The sequence below is a fragment of the Mizuhopecten yessoensis genome, unplaced genomic scaffold, assembly GCF_002113885.1.
Source record: "Mizuhopecten yessoensis strain PY_sf001 unplaced genomic scaffold, ASM211388v2 scaffold2383, whole genome shotgun sequence".
Taxonomy (NCBI): Eukaryota; Metazoa; Mollusca; class Bivalvia; order Pectinida; family Pectinidae; genus Mizuhopecten; species Mizuhopecten yessoensis.
In genome coordinates, this window is record NW_018404519.1 from 33552 (window position 1) to 53842 (window position 20291).

The following is a 20291-nucleotide window of genomic DNA, read 5'->3' on the forward strand; positions in this document are numbered from 1 at the left end:
TGGTTGTGTTTTAACAATTACCTTACCCAGTAATATGTCTGATGATAAGCCCATCCCTATCTATTACAGTTCAGTAGAAATGCCAACACATTCTGTTTCATTGCACTGTTACAATGTATAAGCTAACAACACTATTTTGGGTCAGAGCTAGGTCGTGTGTTGGCCACCTGGGCTTATTGCAGGATAATTACAGTATAAACATAAAACACATTTAGTTAATATTTTCTGATCAGGCACAAACTGGTCCAACCGTTTGGATTGAGATAAACTAAAGCGGCCCTGGTCGACCCAGTCAAGTTCCACTACACAATTATACACTCACCATTTTCGTACAACAGATTGATGGCATTGTTGGCATCATAAAGGGATGTGGAAACATTGAAGGAAAATTTAGAGGTTTGGTTTGGTTTAAGTCTGTTTAACGTCCTATTAACAGCGTAGGTCATTTAAGGACTTAAATATATGAATCATTAATATAACAATTCAACTTTATTGCATTTTTCATCAGAAACCTAATAAAACAAAGAGCATTTAAACAAACCTTTACAACATAATACAACATGTATCAACATTATCAGATCTATCGCTGATTTGGGGTTAGTTGTTACTTGGGGGGACAGGAATATTGGGGAACTTCTATTATACATCTCAGCTGTCACTGGATGCCTTGTTTTCCACCCCCATTATAAGGTTAGAGTCAAGCAATATATATATATATCAATCAACCAAAGAGACACACAAACAGCATCAGCCAGAATCTTGGGCTTATGGAACGGAAAGTCATTGTAATGAGTTACCATGGCGATTACAATTCTAGTCTGATTTCCTGTTTGCTGTCTCCACACGAATGCTATCTCCTATTGTCTCATTAATTACCCAAATTTATATCATATCCTATCGTTATAAAGCAGTTTTAGACTAATAAGTCCATATTTCAAATGTTTCAACATATTTATCTTGGAAATATTGACATTTTCTTTTTACAACAGTCACAATTTGGTACCAAAGGTACGTGTATATGATCTTCTTCTGATATCCACAGGAGTCTTTGTACCGAGCATCAAAATATGTCTGACCTCTGCTCTGCCCCTGTACACAGGAGGATACCTGATATTTATCAGTTGTATTTAATACTTTACCAAGGTATGCATGCCATCTGACCAGCTGGGATTTTCCTGTAGAGCCCTAGGATTACTTTGCACTTATGTCCACAGTAGTACTCTGTTTCCAAGGTGAACAAAATCTACCTGTTGTATGTATCATCGATCACCTGTCAATCATTGATTGCCTGGTGGAGGGGAGACCAATTGGGACTGTGGAGGGAGGACCAATGGGGGCTGTGGAGGGGGGGACCAATGGGGGCTGTGGAGGGAGGACGAAAAGGGGCTGTGGAGGTGGGGGGGACCAATGGGGGCTGAGCATCAATATACGTATATTACCTGGCAAGTAACCATATATACATGTATAAGATGAGGCTTAAAAAAAGATTGGCTATATGAACTGGAGTATGAGTACAGTAGTTGGATAAGGGTAAGAAATCATGATTGCCTTATGATGTAGATTCACCTCCAATGAAAGAATGAACACTTGTGTTTCTGAAATCTAGGTAGGATTTCAAGTTGACCGTTGAGATGTTTGGGCATTTTATCAGCACAACAAAACAGCTATTTCAAAATTGAAAACTTTATGTGGATTAAAAAATAAAGGTGTGTTAAGATCAAACTTTGATGTGTTATTATCAAAACTTAACGTGTGTTAATGTCAGAATTAATATGTGTTAAGATCAGAGTCAAGATTGTCTGTTATGATTACACCCTGATAAAGGACACTTTCTCTCATACAAAATTTAAAGGAGCCATTATCATTACGTGCCTGCTCAAAAGATTTGCAGTACAGGATGCAACACCAGACCAAGTTACAGATTTTGTAACAGTGCTTATTGTTTGCAACACCTGTATCCATTTAGGGTGAATTATCACCATAGACTTGCTAATTTATTGATTGTTTAATAGAGGATTTGTAAAGTCAGTACAGGCCGGTGAGAAAATAATTGGTGCAAATATATCATTTGGATATTGTAAATATTGATCATTATTAAAATGATTTTACGCTTGAACTGGTAAAAACCATTTTTATATCAAACCCAATCTCCCTACTTCAAAATAAAATCTTCTGTCCTTGTGTTCAGTCAATACATGTTTCAAGATATGACATTACGAAAATAACATTCAAATTCTGACTTAGTGCAAATTGTTTCATAATCCCAGGTCAGACCTGTCCTTCTCCCAACTTTTCCCATCATACAAATTTCAACTCTTTGTACCAGAAATAAAACCTGGTAAACAGGAAGGAGGAATAACAATTGTCAATAGTCATCATGTCCCCATGTCCCTTTCAGGATATATTAAACTTGTCCAGATCAATTAGAAGGTGGGCTAGCTTACTAAGCAATCTCGGGGGAGACAGAGGTTCCAAGCCTTGAGCCTGACTGAGCCTATTTCCTACAGTCTTCTGCTTGTCGTCATCCGCCAGATTGAAACTGACAGTATTGGAATGGCGGTTTAAGAAGGACGAGAACTTGTGTCTGTAGTTACAGACAACTGTCAGTGGTGGCAAAAATGGAATATCTATCGGGGGGACGGAATAGGCTTCGAGCTGAACCTGCCAACGGGAGATTTGACTATTAATGATCAAATCTTCTCTGTCGGAAAAAAATACAGAAACCATTTTCTGTTATTTTTGTAACAGAGATACCACTATCTGTATTTATGCAGTGTTCAGACTTGCATTACTCACAAGAAGCCCGTTGTTTATGGTTCAGTAGTTACTAATCTATTGATTATCTTAATTAATCTATCTTTCTAATGATGATCAATAACGTTGATCCTACCGACAGCCATTTTACCTCTCAATGTATAAATGTGCATCATTTTTGAGGCAGGCGTTTTATTTTCCCATAGTCATTTGAATTCCACAGTAGTTATATTTCCCCATGTACAGTCAATTAATGCCTTTTATACTAAGGTTAGCCATTTTAGTACCCTATGTGAATAACGGTTTATTCTATTTTTGTTTTTAAGGAGTGACAAGAAATTTGGAAGTGTTCAGTCCAAAAACAAAACCGGACCAGAGCAAATTTAGCCCCAGAGTGCAGACCTCACAGTACTGAAATAGCCTCAGAGTGCAGACTGAAATAGCCTCAGAATACAGACCTCACAGTACTGATATAGCCCCAGAGTGCAGACCTCACAATACTGAAATAGCCCCAGAGTGCAGACCTCACAGTACTGAAAAAGCCTCAGAATACAGACCTCACAGTACTGATATAGCCCCAGAGTGCAGACCTCACAGTACTGAAATAGCCCCAGAGCGCATACCTCACAGTACTGAAATAGCCCCAGAGCGCATACCTCACAGTACTGAAATAGCCCCAGAGCGCAGACCTGACAGTACTGAAATAGCCTCAGAGTGCAGACCTCACAGTACTGAAATAGCCCCAGAGTGCAGACCTGACAGTACTGAAATAGCCCCAGAGTGCAGACCTGACAGTACTGAAATAGCCCCAGAGTGCAGACCTGACAGTACTGAAATATCCTTAGAGTGCAGACCTCACAGTACTGAAATAGCCCCAGAGTGCAGACCTGACAGTACTGAAATAGCCTTAGAGTGCAGACCTCACAGTACTGAAATAGCCTCAGAGTGCAGACCTCACAGTACTGAAATAGCCCCAGAGTGCAGACCTCACAGTCCTTACGGTACAAGGTTCCTGTGAAAGTTGGAGGAGAACCGATAATCATAGGAGAAATTCACAAATTCTATGAAACTTGTACATATGCACTCTAACAGTTTGGGCTGACTGCAGTCCTACAGGAAAGTATGAACTTAGATATAGTGTATGTAATCTGACAGTGGTGGGCTGACTGCAATCCTACAGGAAAGTATGAACTTAGATATAATGTATGCACTCTAACAGTTTGGGCTGATTGCAGTCCTACAGGAAAGTGTGAGCTTAGATATAATGTATGTACTCTGACAGTTTGGGCTGACCGCAGTCCTACAGGAAAGTATGAACTTAGATATAGTGTATGTACTCTAACAGTTTGGGCTGACTGCAGTCCTACAGGAAAGTATGAGCCTAGATATAATGTATGCACTCTAACAGTTTGGACTGACTGCAGTCCTACAGGAAAGTATGAGCTTAGATATAATGTATGTACTCTGACAGTTTGGGCTGACTGCAGTCCTACAGGAAAGTATGAGCTTAGATATAATGTATGTACTCTGACAGTTTGGGCTGACCGCAGTCCTACAGGAAAGCATGAACTTAGATATAGTGTATGTACTCTGACAGTTTGGGCTGACTGCAATCCTACAGGAAAGTATGAGCCTAGATATAGTGTATGTACTCTGACAGTTTGGGCTGACTGCAGTCATACAGGAAAGTATGAACTTAGATATAATGTATGCACTCTAACAGTTTGGGCTGACTGCAGTCCTACAGGAAAGTATGAACTTAGATAATGTAAGTACTCTGACAGTTTTTGGCTGACTGCAGTCCTACAGGAGAGTATGAGCTTAGATATAATGTATGTACTCTGACAGTTTGGGCTGACTGCAGTCCTACAGGAAAGCATGAACTTAGATATAGTGTATGTACTCTAACAGTTTGGGTTGACTGCAGTCTTACAGGAAAGTATGAACTTAGATATAGTGTATGTACTCTAACAGTTTGGGTTGACTGCAGTCTTACAGGAAAGTATGAACTTAGATATAGTTTATGTACTCTAACAGTTTGGGTTGACTGCAGTCCTACAGGAAAGCATGAACTTAGATATAGTTTATGTACTCTAACAGTTTGGGTTGACTGCAGTCCTACAGGAAAGCATGAGCTTACATAGATGTACTCAAAAAGTCCATCAGTAAACTGTGTTATTCAAGCAATGTCCATCAGATACATTGGGAAGCCAAATGACTTGACAATGAAACCTTAAATGGTCGCCATCAACTTCACGAGGGAACCTCTATGGTCACCAGCCAATTATCTTGGTAATGATGTATGTCCCTGTAGACCTGTAGGACTGAAGACTTCCGTCTATAGCCACCAACATTGCTTCCTCCACCTTATCCTCTTCTCCCTAACCACCACACCACCATGCGTGCAGGCTTTCCTCACCCTGTCCGAGGCTTTCCTCTAGGGAACATTTCTTTCCGTTTGTTAATGTGAAGCAAGTAGTCTGAGAACTTTCACATAATGTGTTGGCTTTAATTGAGGGGTTTAAGTACAATGAAGGTAAATGGATAGAGATTGTGTAGCGTAGGCTCTGACTCGTATGTTTTTGTCCATCAATAATAATTACAGGCTATTTCAGGAAGAAGGTGGGGGTGTACAGAAGCTGAAAGCATGTGCCTTTTTCGTGTAATCTGATGAAGGACCTTTTAAAGTATAAAACCATAATGTAATTGAGATATAGAAAATATAAAATAATCTATCATAGATACAGTTGTTGCAGGGATGCCCCTTTCAAAATTTTCATTCTATCTATTTTTTCTCTTTCTTCATTTTGAATGAAGTACAGCATATTTTATGATGTCATTGCAGAGGATAATAAACCTGAAGTAGTCTTTTGCTGTTAATATCCAATAGCCACTGCACTTCACATGATGGCAAATAATTAAAGAGACCTGAAAATACTGTTCCACATCTTTAGGATGGCTCACATGAGAAAGAAAAAGAATTTTTACTGATAAGGAATTATTACCTACATCATCAGTCATTTAGAGAAACACTCCCTACAACATCAAACCATATACCATATTTATCGAGCATTAAGCCCATGTCTGAAAATAAGCCCACCAACATCTATTACATTTCAACCGATATATAAACTATAAACTTCAGCTATTTCATTGTCCTGTTATAAACCCATCCCCCTACTTTGAGTGACTTATTGTGTTTTGGCCCCCTGGGTATATTGCCGGATATATATGGTATCACCCTGTATGAGAATCACTTATTGGACATCGGACTTACGGATGAGATAGCTTTTTGTGTCGATACGTAATTTTGGAAAAAAAGACAAAAAACCTCTGGCGATTCTCTCGACATGACAAACTACCTAAATTGGAGTACTACTCGATTGCGACATGAACTTGGTGTTAAAGGCATTGTTTCGTCAGCGACGTTCACGTTAACCACACTGCGACGCCTTTATGTGGACAATGTTCTAACGAATGCAAATTCTTCTGCTGATACCACTACGAGCGTTACTACTAATCAACAGAACGATGTTATTGTTCATGCGGAAGCATCGCCTCGACAAACACGATCGTCTCCCCGCATGCAAGAAGCAGACGTCGAGTCGGACGACGTAGTACATTTAAATGAGACTGTACGACAAGAACAAGGATCTATGTTTTCGCAAAGAAATAGTGCTGCCACAGTGCGTAGTGATACGGTTACGAACAATACCGGAAATGACAGTTCCAACATGGCCGCCCCCATGTTTGGCCAGTTTATGGCTGGCATGAGCCAATTTTTCATGGATTTCATGTCACAACAGAATAGCCAGACAGCGAAAGATGTCACCCTTGCCCAGGTCTACAGCCAGGAAGCACGTCAGTCACCTTTGGCAGGAAATCTGACCATGCCGCGCCACACAACACCAACAAACAGAATTAGATCGTTCGGAGTATCCCCAGAGGATTTGGGCAACCTGGATTTAGTTACCGGCAGAGTCAAGGGCGACATAATTGACGGTAAGGATGTCAATCTGGCGTCACTTCTGATTCCGTATTTTGATTTAGAAGGAAAGAATCAGGACGATGCACGTCTGAAACGTAACTTGACCATTGGAGAATTCATTACCGCATTTGGTAAATACAAACGTGTCATGTGCCGGGCATACCCGGATCGTAGAGACGAACTAGACGCTTATGAAGCGAACATCGTTAACATTTATAACTCTTACGGCAGTAAGTTTTACGAATACCATAAGATGTTTTCACTTAAAAGTGCCACAGCACTCCAACAACACGCCATTAAAGTGGATTGGTCCGTGAAAGACCGCGACTTACTGTTACTTATAGCAGGTGGCATTAAATCTAGGAACTGTGCGAAATGTGGGGAAGTCTCGCATGATACACATTTCTGTCCATTGGTACAATCAGGGCCTTTTAGTAAGGCAGGTAATTCAAACCAGAACAGCAGTAGAAGGCAGGATAACGAGACAGACAGGCATGGTAGGAAAAGAGTTTTTCATGAAGGGACAGAAGTTTGCAATAATTTCAATGGATCACGTGGTTGCAATAGAGCAAATTGCCCTCTGAAACATGTCTGCATCCATTGTAAAGCGACAGATCATGGGTCTGACTCAGGTCATTGTAAAGACAATGCTGCTTCAAAATCAACCAAGTCGAAACATACCACCTGACTACATAATTCCACGGATGGCTCCATACACAGAGAAACAGTAAAAACATGCATAAATGTGACACAGTTACAGACTGAATTAACCAATCATGAAGATCAACATTTTGTTGATTATTTGATAGAAGGACTTACATATGGTTTTGACACAATGGTACAGACCACTGACCTACCTCCGAAAGAATGCAAAAATTTACAATCTGCATTAAAGCAAAAAGATGTCGTCGATAGACTTTTACAAAGTGAACTAGATAAAGGATTTTTGGAAGGACCATTTTCCACATCTCCATTTTCACAATATCGTGTGTCGCCAATAGGGGTAGCAGAAGGAAAATATTCACATAAAAAACGTTTGATAGTCGATCTTTCTTCACCCCACAACAGTGAGCATTCCAGTATAAACGACCTCATAGACAAAGAACAATGTTCACTCACTTATGTAAAAATCGATGACGCTATCAAAGAAATTGTGAAGTGTGGACGAAGAGCTATGATGTGTAAAACTGATATCAGCGATGCTTTCAAGTTGATACCAATCTCACCAGATCAACATCATTTGTTTTGTATCAAATGGCAAGGAATGTATTACTACTACACACGATTGGCTTTTGGGTGCCGGTCAAGCCCCAAGATATTTGATACTTTATCCACTGCCATATGCTGGATTGCTCTTAACAATTATGACATTAAGTTTATCTTACATTTGCTAGATGATTTCCTCACAGTAGATAAACCCAATTTTGACAGTGATAGAACCATGGCTTTACTGACAATGATTTTTAAGAAGTTGAATATCCCGATAGCCCAACACAAAACTGTAGGCCCTAGCACGTGTGTGGAATATCTAGGAATCATTTTAGACTCTGACCAAATGCAGGCTAGACTACCAAGAGACAAAATAGAACGTATCACTGCATTGATGGAATCTTTTCTCGCCCGTAAATCATGTACCAAACGGGAGCTATTGCAAGTGTTGGGCCACCTGAATTTTGCCACTAGAGTGATTTTACCGGGCCGTTCCTTTGTGTCATACTTGTTAACACTGGCAGCTTCAGTTCGGGAACTTCATCACTATGTACACCTCACTGCAGCTTGCAGAGAAGATTTAAGAATGTGGAAATATTTCTTAAGTGAGTGGAATGGAGTCTCCATGTTTCACGATATCTCTATCACTTGTGCTTCAGACATAGAGTTATACACAGATGCGTCATCTACCATTGGACATGGGGGTTATTTTCAAGGGAGATGGTTTTGTGAGCCATGGCCAAAGAACATTCCCTTAATTGCTGAGGACCTCATGTCTATGGCATTCATGGAACTTTACCCCATTGTGGTAGCAGCTATTTTGTGGGGTCATCTATGGTCCCAGAAGAAAATCCTGTTCAAATGTGACAATCTAGCTACTGTACATATTGTAAAAAAGGGGAGATCTAAAGTTAAATCAATTATGATGTTGATGCGACAACTTACGTGGTGTGCCATAAAGTATAACTTCGCTATCTTTGCTGAACATGTACCAGGTACAAGCAATGACATCGCTGACTCCTTATCTCGTTTACAGATGGACAGATTCCGCACATTAGCCCCACAGGCACAAGCTCAGCCATATCCGTGCCCTCCTACAACTGCGGTGATGTGGAATGGTCCGTCGAAGTAGCCAGTATCCTTAAACAAGCTATAGCTCCATCAACCAGAGGATCTTACTCAACAGGTTACAAGGCATATTGTCGATATTTATGCTTGAACAATCAGACTTGGTCAAATATGCCTCCAGTATCAGAGTTACTGTTGATGAACTTTGCAGCTCATTGTCATCAGCAATTGAAATTAAGATACTCTACAATCAAATTGTACTTGTGCGGTATTCGACATTTTTTCCTGTCATCAGCAGTGGAATGTCCTCTGTATACCCAGAATTCCAATTTTGCGCGTTTACAGTTGGTTATGAATGGCATCAAAAGAATGGACGGACGGCCAAAGTTAGCTCGGTATCCAGTGACCTTTCCAGTGTTACATGCCCTTTGCACACGGCTACGGAAAGGTGTATTCAATATCAAGTTAGACAGAATGATGGAAACAGCTTGTGTAGTTGCTTTCTTTGGCTTCCTAAGATGTGGAGAATTCACGTGCATGAATTCCTTTGATCCGACAACTAACTTATGTGTAAGTGATATTACGCGAGCTGATGATCACACCATACTGTCATTGAAAACATCAAAAACGGACCCTTTCAGGAAGGGCGTTCACATACGGCTTTTCTGTACCTCAAAGTCAGTATGTCCAAAGTGTATTTTAGACAAGTATATTAGTACAAGATATCGCGAGGGTGCCACGTCAACTGATGCACTATTTGTAGCAACAAATGGACAACCATTAACAAGAAATGTCTTCATCGGGATGCTACGCCAAGTACTTTCACTTTGTGGTTTTGAATCACATCTCTTCAATGGGCATTCTTTTCGCATAGGGGCAGCCACTTCTGCTGCCTCCAAACACATTGAAGACCATTTAATAAAGACCATGGGCCGATGGTCCTCTGATTCATACTGTCGATATATACGCACCTCAAAGGAAGTTCTGCATTCAGCTCAAAAGTGTTTAAGTGATTTATAAGTGTCTCAACACATATAGTTAAAATTGACATGCTTTTACAAGACATTCATAAAACTTGACTTTGATACGTATATAATTTCTATACGATTTCACTTACAACTATTAGTACCTGTATGTGTACAGGTATGTATGTACATTTGAATGATAAATGGTGCATGTAATTTCTCAATCTTTATTACCAATAAGTGTCAAACTTCTTTAGAGTCTAACATATATGTATTATCATGACAACTGTTTTCTTGTTTATAGATGAAATAATTAGGGTCCATATCAAGATGTTTACATTTATTACTTGGGGATTATCAGCTGCTCACAGACATTTTTTCGCACCTGAAATTTTGGACATCATTCTTACAATGAATTTCCCAATTAATAAACTTCTGTGCAACATTCTCAATCAGTTTCAGAGAGTTCCACAGCCCTCGTTGTGGCAGTATGCCTTCATGTATACTGAGTAACTTTTACCCTCGTAGATGTTACAACTCTTTGAGATTGAAGCAAGGAATTTAAATATGTCAAGCAGAAGGACAGAATCATATAATTTCACCGAGTTCCACAGCCCTCGTTGTGGCAGTACCAACATCCCTGTGGGTACTGTGAAACTTCTACCTTCGTAGATTTTCCAACTCTGTGGAATTTATGCATTACAAGATCATAGTACACTGCTGCTTGATTTGTCATCTACTGATCACTACAGAGCAATTCTGCCCAGCACTGCAGAGCAATTCTGCACCCTGGTTAGCCTCCGCTGACCATCTATATCAAATTCTATGTTACACAACATTTCTGATCAAGAGCAGCTGAGATAATCTTCAATCCAAGTAGAGATAGGGATTTTTTAGATTGTATGTATAATATGTATGTTGTATGTATATAAACATGTAAAGTTAAATGTTGCAAGTTTTTTGTAATAGATTCAGAGGAAACAAGTATTGTCGTTTGTGTTATTATTACTGGTATAAATGTGCATATTTCTGGAGTAATAAAAGGTCAGCATCAAAAAAACTCTCATCTTGTTTCACTGGTAATGAAATTTGTGGAATGCTTGGCAGTTATCAGATGGTATGTCTAGCAGATAGAATATACAGATAATTTCTCTATGCGCTTAAACACAAATCAAATTTTTGTATATTGCAATATATATCCCTTTTTAGAACAAGCAACACTACTTAACTTGGACAGGGAGAAATTAAGTGATAGCGTACATCTGTATTAGACTCGAACCAGGACTACAGGAGTGTCCATCCAGCTCTACTGTTTAAACATATGTTTCACTATTTCTGTGAAAGTTCTATTTTTTCTAAGAAAGTCAGTCTCATCTTTGTTAAGACATTTAAGTAATACTGTATAACATTACTACACAGTTATATATATGAACTAGCAGTCTATCTATGTGTTATCTATAACAGTCTCTTAAGTAATTCAGGACTTGTACGCTTTAAAGGAAGAAGACGGAGATGGACGATGGATGCTGTGTCACGTCATAAGCTTACTCGATAACTCTTTGGACCAGGTAGGCTAAAACAAAAGACATCACTTACTTCCTCTTTACAAATGCATGATTGGATTCCTCGAACTGTGACAAAATCATTAGTAACATGACACAAACTGTTCATGAGTGAAAGACATCACAACAGCAGGGAATGGTGAAAAATAGAGCAGTACCACAAATGTGTGATAAATATCTATTACATACTTAAGTTGTTGTGATAAATATCTATGACATACTCAAGTTGTTGTGATAAATATCTATTTTATACTCAAGTTGTTGTGATAAATATATATTACATACTCAAGTTGTTGTGATAAATATCTATGACATACTCAAGTTGTTGTGATAAATATCTATTACATACTCAAGTTGCTATCAAGCCAGTGTATTTTAACACCATCTGCCTTTTCGATAGGAAAACTCATTGTGGAATCACACATCATATTTTCTCCAAAAAGACCAAGGTAATATTTAATTTCTCTTGTTTACTCTTTTCAACAAATTTAAAATGTTTTAAAGACACAAATAATGGAAAGAATTTCAGATGAATCATTGCAACCGATGACTAATAAAACGTGGCATGTCTGGACAGGCACAGACTCTCTGATAAACTCGTCAATCAGCCACAAGGGAGCGGACACACACAACTTCCAATATACCTGTACACTAACTAGCCTTTAATTACAAACATTCCCTTGATGCAGGTTTTAATCAGAATAAAAAGAACACATGTACTTTATTTTATCGATTACATCATTTAAAGTACCAATAAATCTCAAAATGTTTTCTTCAAAATAAGTGACAGTTTGTCATTAGCCATTTCTGATATCCATTAACAAGTTTTGATTCTTGTTAGCATCGGAATAGCATTTCCATCTAAAATAGATCTGACATTTCACCTTGCACAAGTAACTTGTAAACAGATTTTCACACATTACTCTGTCTGGTGAACTGTAAACAGAAGTGTTTGGAGCAAACAGCACTTATAGACTGTGCTGTTAAAGACATTTTACCTTAAAACTGAAAGCATAAAATTAGAAACTAGAAAGTGTGTATTTTGTATAAAGCAGGCAAGGTTTTCTGAATAACATTTCACTGAATGTAATATACTTTGGTATGTATAGCTCGGAAACATCTAGCTCTGGACACTAATTCCATTGTTTTCCTCATTTTGTCTCACGTGTAATCAAATTGTCGTTTTATTCAATGTCATAAACAATTCAAGGTCTAAATAATTCATCCTAAAAACCGACTAGCATTTCCAAAGGCGACGTAGTGTCCATGCTCGTGTGTGAACTAACAAACATGTACAGTTCAAAGCCTGGCCAAATACCAATCAGAGGCAGACAAGGTTTGGTTAGGTTTGGTTTAGTATTGTTTAACATCCTATCAACAGCTACGGTCACATGCAGACAAGAAAAACAGTAGTCATCAACAATGTTAATACTGGATTGGTGAGCAACACTGCCAGTGTCCACTGTTCTAATGTGGCAAAATGTCTATAGCATGGCCAAGGGTGTTTTGGCGAACTGATGTCCTATGGTATGGCCGAAGTTGTATGGTGTGGCTAGGGTTCTATGGTGTGGCCAAGGTCAAACAGACCTATGGTGTGGCAGAAGTTATAAGGTGTGGTCAAGGATCAGACAGACCTATGGTGTGACCAATGGTCTACATTATGGCTAATGTGCAATGGTGCAGCCATTGATCTATGGTGTTGCCAAGGTTTTTACGGTGTGGCCAAGGTTCTAAGGACTGTGACCAAGGTTATACAGTGAAGCCAAGGTTCTATGATGTGGGCCAAGTTCAGAGAAACCTATGGTGCTGCCAAGGTCAGACAGACCTATGAAGTGATCAAAGTTCTATAGTGTGGTCAAGGTTCTACGGTGTGGCCAAGGTTCTATGGTGTGGCCAAGGTTCTATAATGTGGCCAAGGTTCTACGGTGTGGCCAAGGTTCTATGATGTGGCCAAGGTTCTATGGTGTGGCCAAGGTTCTATGGTGTGGCCAAAGTTTTACAGCATGGCCAATCGTCAAAAGCATGGCTAATGTGCAATGGTGTGGCCAAGGTTCTATAGTGTGGCCGAAGTTCTATGGAATAGCAAAAAATCAATTGAATGGCAAAGGTTCTACAGCAAGCTAATGGTCTATGGTGTGGCTGACGAGTGGCAAAGGTTATAATATTTAATATTAATAACTTAGTTTCGCTGATAAGTTAAAATACAATGTAGTAGGATTTATAACAAATACAACAGACCCCTCTCTATAGTGACCACTCGCTGAGTGAAATCTCATTATCTATTCCCGTTCTAGATTTCTCCCAATAAAGCTGATCCCGTCTGTGTCTACTGACCTGGATTGTTTACCACAGTAATCCAGTGCCATTGACACAAAACATCATGATACACTTGGATACAACTCTGATTATCAACTTTTCCAATATCTAATCAAGATCAGTTAACAGTGAGGCATGTCTACTGTAATCAGACAGTATATTAAATACAAGGGACCTGTGTGAGATGTCAAGGCGACTACCTTAGGCACAGTGCTTATATATAATTAGCTACCCAGAGGTTATCAGAACTTTGATCCCAATTGGCCCTTATTTATTATCTCCAAGGCTATCCTTTAAAACGCTGAAGTATTAGTTAAGCATACTGTCAATGATATGAGGTATATAAAATATCAATGTATTAGTGTCAATGATATGAGGTATATGAAATATCAATCTATTAGTGTCAATGATATGAGTATATAAAATATCTATGTATTATATAATTAGTGGTATATAAAATATCAATGTATTAGTGTCAATGATATGAGGTATATAAAATATCAATGTATTAGTGTCAATGATATGAGGTATATAAAATATCAATGTATTAGTGTCAATGATATGAGTATATAAAATATCAATGTATTAGTGTCATATAAAATATCAATGTATTAGTGTCATATAAAATATCAATGTATTAGTGTCAATGATTATGAGTATATAAAATATCACTGTATTAGTGTCAATGATATGAGTATATAAAATATCACTGTATTAGTGTCATGTGATCTCTCTATAGGCAAATGTCATGTTGAGTTCTGTAATGTGCTAATGTCATTGTGAGCCATATATTAGATTAAATTTTATTTTACATCAATCATGACATAAATTTTTCTACCTTAAATTAATCACTCCCGTTTGCCCAGATAGAAGCACACAGTGGGTTATAATGTGGAAGTAAAGCTGAGTACCCACAGAAAACCCATGGACATGGTCAGGAAGTTGACCCTATACCTGTTCAATTAAAGAATTGAAACCCAGCCATACTTGTGAATGCACTAGCCACTGCAATACCAGACCCCCGTGAGACACCTGTATAAATATAGCTCTGTTCAAGTAAAGCTACATGATGCAAGTTTATATATGGAACTATCCTTTATATACAAGTGTCACCTGGAGTCCTGTTCATGTGTCACTCACAAAATATGGACATAATGATTATATATATTTCCAGGGATGGACAGACATATTATGGTCTAGGGATTTTGTTTCCAGTTGGTGTTCCATAGGTCTGTTCGCTGGTATTACACTCACTGAGTGACTTCAGAGAGTCCTCATGGCTATACGAGGTCTGGTCCCAGTCAATGACCTGAGTCAATATATAAGCTATGAAATTTCACATAAAATCAGGAAGCACTACACTAATCATTGATTAATTATGTTGTGTCTAAAGGACCTACTTGACAAGCAAGGCAATATTCCCTGCATCACAGTGTGTTATCAGCTCCGGGTGGCAAATCAATTAATGTTTAAACAGTGTTACTGAGGCCGAGTCCTATCTATGGTACATTGTGGTCAGCTTTGGTTGTGAGGGGTATCTAGGTAGTCATAACCTGCTTACACATAAATTACTGTCCTATTTGTATCTGTCCTCTGTCAGCGAACATCCAATACTACAAATGACTGTAAGGAACATCTATTTATTTTGAATCCAAAGGGAAATCATTATGTAATGAAAACTTGGAATTTTCTATTTGTTTCCGTTCAGACATGTACTGGAAATGCAAACACATATCAGTGTCAACTTTTCTGTGTATGTTCATCCCATCAGTCTGTCACAAGTCACCAGTGTAAAAGTCTATCACAAGTCACCAGTATATGTACATCACATTAGTCTGTCACTAGTCACTAGTGTATGTACATCACATTAGACTGTCACTAGTCATCATTGTATGTACATCAAATTAGACTGTCACAAGTCACCAGTATATCTACATCACATTAGTCAGTAACAAGTCCACAGTGTATGTACATCACATTAGACTGTCACTAGTCATCATTGTATGTACATCAAATTAGTCTGTCACAAGTCGTCAGTATATGTACATCACATTAGTCTGTCGCAAGTCACCAGTGGATGTACATCACATTAGTCTGTCACCAGTCACCAGTGTATTAGTCACCAGTGTATGTACCATCACATCAGTCTGTGACAAGTCACCAGTGTATGCACATCACATTAGACTGTCACAAGTCACCAGTGTATGCACATCACATTAGACTGTCACAAGTCACCTGTGTATGTACATCACATCAGTCCGTCGCAAGTCACAAGTGTATGTGCATCACATTAGTCTGTCACCAGTCACCAGTGTATTAGTCACCAGTGTATGTACATCAGTGTATGTACATCAAATTAGTCTGTCACAAGTCGTCAGTATATGTTCATCACATTAGTCTGTCACAGTGTATGTACATCACATTAGGCTGTCACAAGTCACCAGTGTATTTACATCACATCAGTCTGTCACAATTCGCCAGTGTATGTACATCACATGAGTCTGTCACAAGTCACCAGTGTATGTACATCACATCGGTCTGTCACAAGTCACCAGTGTATGCACATCAAATTAGACTGTCACTAGTCACCAGTGTATGTACATCACATCAGTCTGTCACTAGTCACCAGTGTATGTACGTCACATTAGTCTGTCACAAGTCACCAGTGTAAAAGTCTATCACAAGTCACCAGTATATATACATCACATTAGTCAGTAACAAGTCAACAGTGTATGTACATCACATCAGTCTGTCGCAAGTCACAAGTGTATGTACATCACATTAGTCTGTCACTAGTCACCAGTGTATGTACATCACAGTAGTCTGTCGCAAGTCACCAGTGTATGTACATCACATTAGTCTGTCACTAGTCACCAGTGTATGTACATCACATTAGTCTGTCACAAGTCACCAGTGTATGTACATCACATTAGTCTGTCACAAGTCACCAGTGTATGTACATCACATCAGTCTGTCACAAGTCACCAGTGTATGTACATCACATCAGTCTGTCACAAGTCACCAGTATATGTACATCACATTAGTCTGTCACAAGTCACCAGTGTATGTACATCAAATTAAACTGTCACAAGTCACCAGTGTATGTACATCACATCAGTCTGTCACAACTCACCAGTGTATGTACATCAAATTAGACTGTCACTAGTCATCAGTGTATGTACATCAAATTAGTCTGTCACAAGTCGTCAGTATATGTACATCACATTAGTCTGTCACAAGTCACCAGTGTATGTACATCAAATTAGACTATCACTAGTCATCAGTGTATGCACATCAAATCAGTCTATCACAAGTCCAGTGTAAAAGTCTATCACAAGTCACCAGTGTATGAACATCACATCAGTCTGTCACTAGTCACCAGTGTATGTACTGTAAAAGTCTATCACAAGTCACCAGTGTATGAACATCACATCAGTCTGTCACAACTCACCAGTGTATGTCCATCAAATTAAACTGTCACAAGTCGCCAGTGTATGTACATCAAATTAAACTGTCACAAGTCGCCAGTGTATGTACATCAAATCAGCCTATCACAAGTCACCAGTGTATATACATCACATCAGTCTGTCACAAGTCACCAGTGTATGTACATCAAATCAGTCTATCACAAGTCACCAGTGTATGTACATCACATCAGTCTGTCACAAGTCACCAGTGTATGTACATCAAATTAGACTGTCACTAGTCATCAGTGTATGTACATCAAATTAGTCTGTCACAAGTCACCAGTGTATGTACATCAAATTAGACTGTCACTAGTCACCAGTGTATGTACATCACATTAGTCTGTCACCAGTCACCAGTGTATGTACATCACATTAATCTGTCACAAGTCACCAGTGTATGTACATCACATTAGTCTGTCACTAGTCACCAGTGTATGTACGCCTTATTTACATCACATAGATTGTCACAAGGGTCAAACTCATATTAGTACTGTCGTATTTTGTGGTGAAAGCAATACCATATATGGATGTTAGTTGCTTTGTTGAAAGCCATTAATTCTGTCCTGGAGAACTGCTGTTGCTGTCATTGGACGTTAATTACCGTACATGGGATACATATTGATATTGGTTTTCCTCTCCTTTGATGTACTTTCTCTACCACATTGTCTATCCTTTTGTAAATGAATTGATAGATATGTTTGCCTCACCCATATCTACTACTGCATCGACTAGACAGTTACACGAGAAAGAGTATCAGATTACTGGCTACAAATTGCAATGTGGGATGGTGCCATTTTTAACCACAAATTACATTGTCCAACAGAGTTATTTATGTTGTTTCTGAGATATTTGGTTACTAGCAGAAGAATTTATATTGTTGTTAGATGAGGTATGGTCAAGTGTTACTATTTGTGGTGACTGGAATGACATGATCACGCAAACCTAGCTGTTACAGTAAGATGTACAGGCAAACCTAGCTATTACAGTAAGATGTACAGGCAAACCTAGCTGTTACAGTAAGATGTACAGCCAACCCTAGCTGTTACAGTAAGATGTACAGCCCAACCTAGCTGTTACAGAAGATGTACAGCCAAACCTAGCTGTTACAGTAAGATAGATGTACAGGCAAACCTAGCTGTTACAGTAAGATATACAGGCAAACCTAGCTGTAACAGTAAGATGAACAGGCAAACCTAGCTGTTACATTAAGATGTACAGGCAAACCTAGCTGTTTCAGTAAGATATACAGGCAAACCTAGCTGTAACAGTAAGATGAACAGGCAAACCTAGCTGTTACAGTAAGATGTACAGGCAAATCTAGTTGTAACAGTAAGATGTACAGTCAAACCTAGCTGTTACAGTAAGATGTATAGCCAAACCTAGCTGTTACAGTAAGATGTATAGGCGAATCTAGTTGTTACAGTAAGATGTACAGTCAAACCTAGCTGTTACAGTAAGATGTATAGCCAAACCTAGCTGTTACAGTAAGATAGATGTACAGGCAAACCTAGCCATTACAGTAAGATGTACAGCCAAACTTAGCTGTGACAGTAAGATGTACAGGCAAACCTAGCTGTTTCAGTAAGATGTATAGCCAAACATAGCTGTTACAGTAAGATGTACAGCCAAACCTAGCTTTTACAGTAAGATGTATAGGCAAATCTAGTTGTTACAGTAAGATGTATAGCCAAACCTAGCTGTTACAGTAAGATGTACAGCCAAACTTAGCTGTGACAGTAAGATGTACAGGCAAACCTAGCTGTTACAGTAAGATGTATAGCCAAACCTAGCTGTTACAGTAAGATGTACAGCCAAACTTAGCTGTGACAGTAAGATGTACAGGCAAACCTAGCTGTTACAGTAAGATGTATAGCCAAACCTAGCTGTTACAGTAAGATGTACAGCCAAACTTAGCTGTGACAGTAAGATGTACAGGCAAACCTAGCTGTTACAGTAAGATGTATAGCCAAACCTAGCTGTTACAGTAAGATGTACAGCCAAACTTAGCTGTGACAGTAAGATGTACAGGCAAACCTAGCTGTTACAGTAAGATGTATAGCCAAACCTAGCTGTTACAGTAAGATGTACAGCCAAACTTAGCTGTGACAGTAAGATGTACAGGCAAACCTAGCTGTTACAGTAAGATGTATAGCCAAACCTAGCTGTTACAGTAAGATGTACAGCCAAACCTAGCTGTTACAGTAAGATGTACAGGCAAACCTAGCTGTTACAGTAAGATGTACAGGCAAACCTAGCTGTGACAGTAAGATGTACAGCCAAACCTAGCTGTTACAGTAAGATGTACAGCCAAACCTAGTTGTTTTCCATTCATAAATTGGCCTACACAGATTATACAAACACTGGTCCTATTAAGTTGGTCCTGAAGCAGAATTGTGAATTGTCGCAGTGAGTCTGGAATCCCGCAAATAATATGATTATATATCTCGCGTATTGATCTGCAGAATGTGATGAGATAGCTGTAGTGATAGCTCGCGGTGACTTACTGTCGCATTGATTACAGTTACCATTACCTTAGGTTTCTCTAATAGTTCATTGTAACAAACAGGTTCTACACCGTCACACCAATTCTCACGATGATAACTATTGTGGTTAGCACGATGTCCGTCTCCCTGGCTTACCATTGATAACTATTGTGGTTATAGCACAATGTCTGTCTCCCTGGCTTACCATTGATAACTATTGTGGTTAGCACGATGTCCGTCTCCCTGACTTACCATTGACAACTATTGTGGTTATAACACAATGTCTGTCTTTCTACCTTACAATTGATAACTATTGTGGTTAGCACAATGTCTGTCTCCCTGGCTTACCATTGATAACTATTGTGGTTAGCACAATGTCCGTCTCCCTGACTTACCATTGATAACTATTGTGGTTAGCACAATGTCTGTCTCCCTGACTAACCATTGATACCTATTGTGGTTAGCACAATGTCTGTCTC

The 20291-nt window shown here is 38.9% G+C and overlaps 2 protein-coding genes across 2 annotated transcripts; both read left to right on the forward strand.

The window, feature by feature from the left end:
* Positions 1-6077: 6077 nt before the first annotated feature.
* On the forward strand, positions 6078-8971 carry LOC110445818. The gene has a single exon (XM_021490615.1). The coding sequence runs from the start codon at positions 6105-6107 to the stop codon at positions 7428-7430; it is 1326 nt and encodes a 441-aa protein (XP_021346290.1). The 5' UTR covers positions 6078-6104; the 3' UTR covers positions 7431-8971.
* Positions 8971-11003, forward strand: LOC110445819. The gene has a single exon (XM_021490616.1). It carries the CDS (start codon positions 9191-9193, stop codon positions 10037-10039), a length of 849 nt encoding a protein of 282 aa, XP_021346291.1. The 5' UTR covers positions 8971-9190; the 3' UTR covers positions 10040-11003.
* The last annotated feature ends 9288 nt before the right edge of the window (positions 11004-20291 follow it).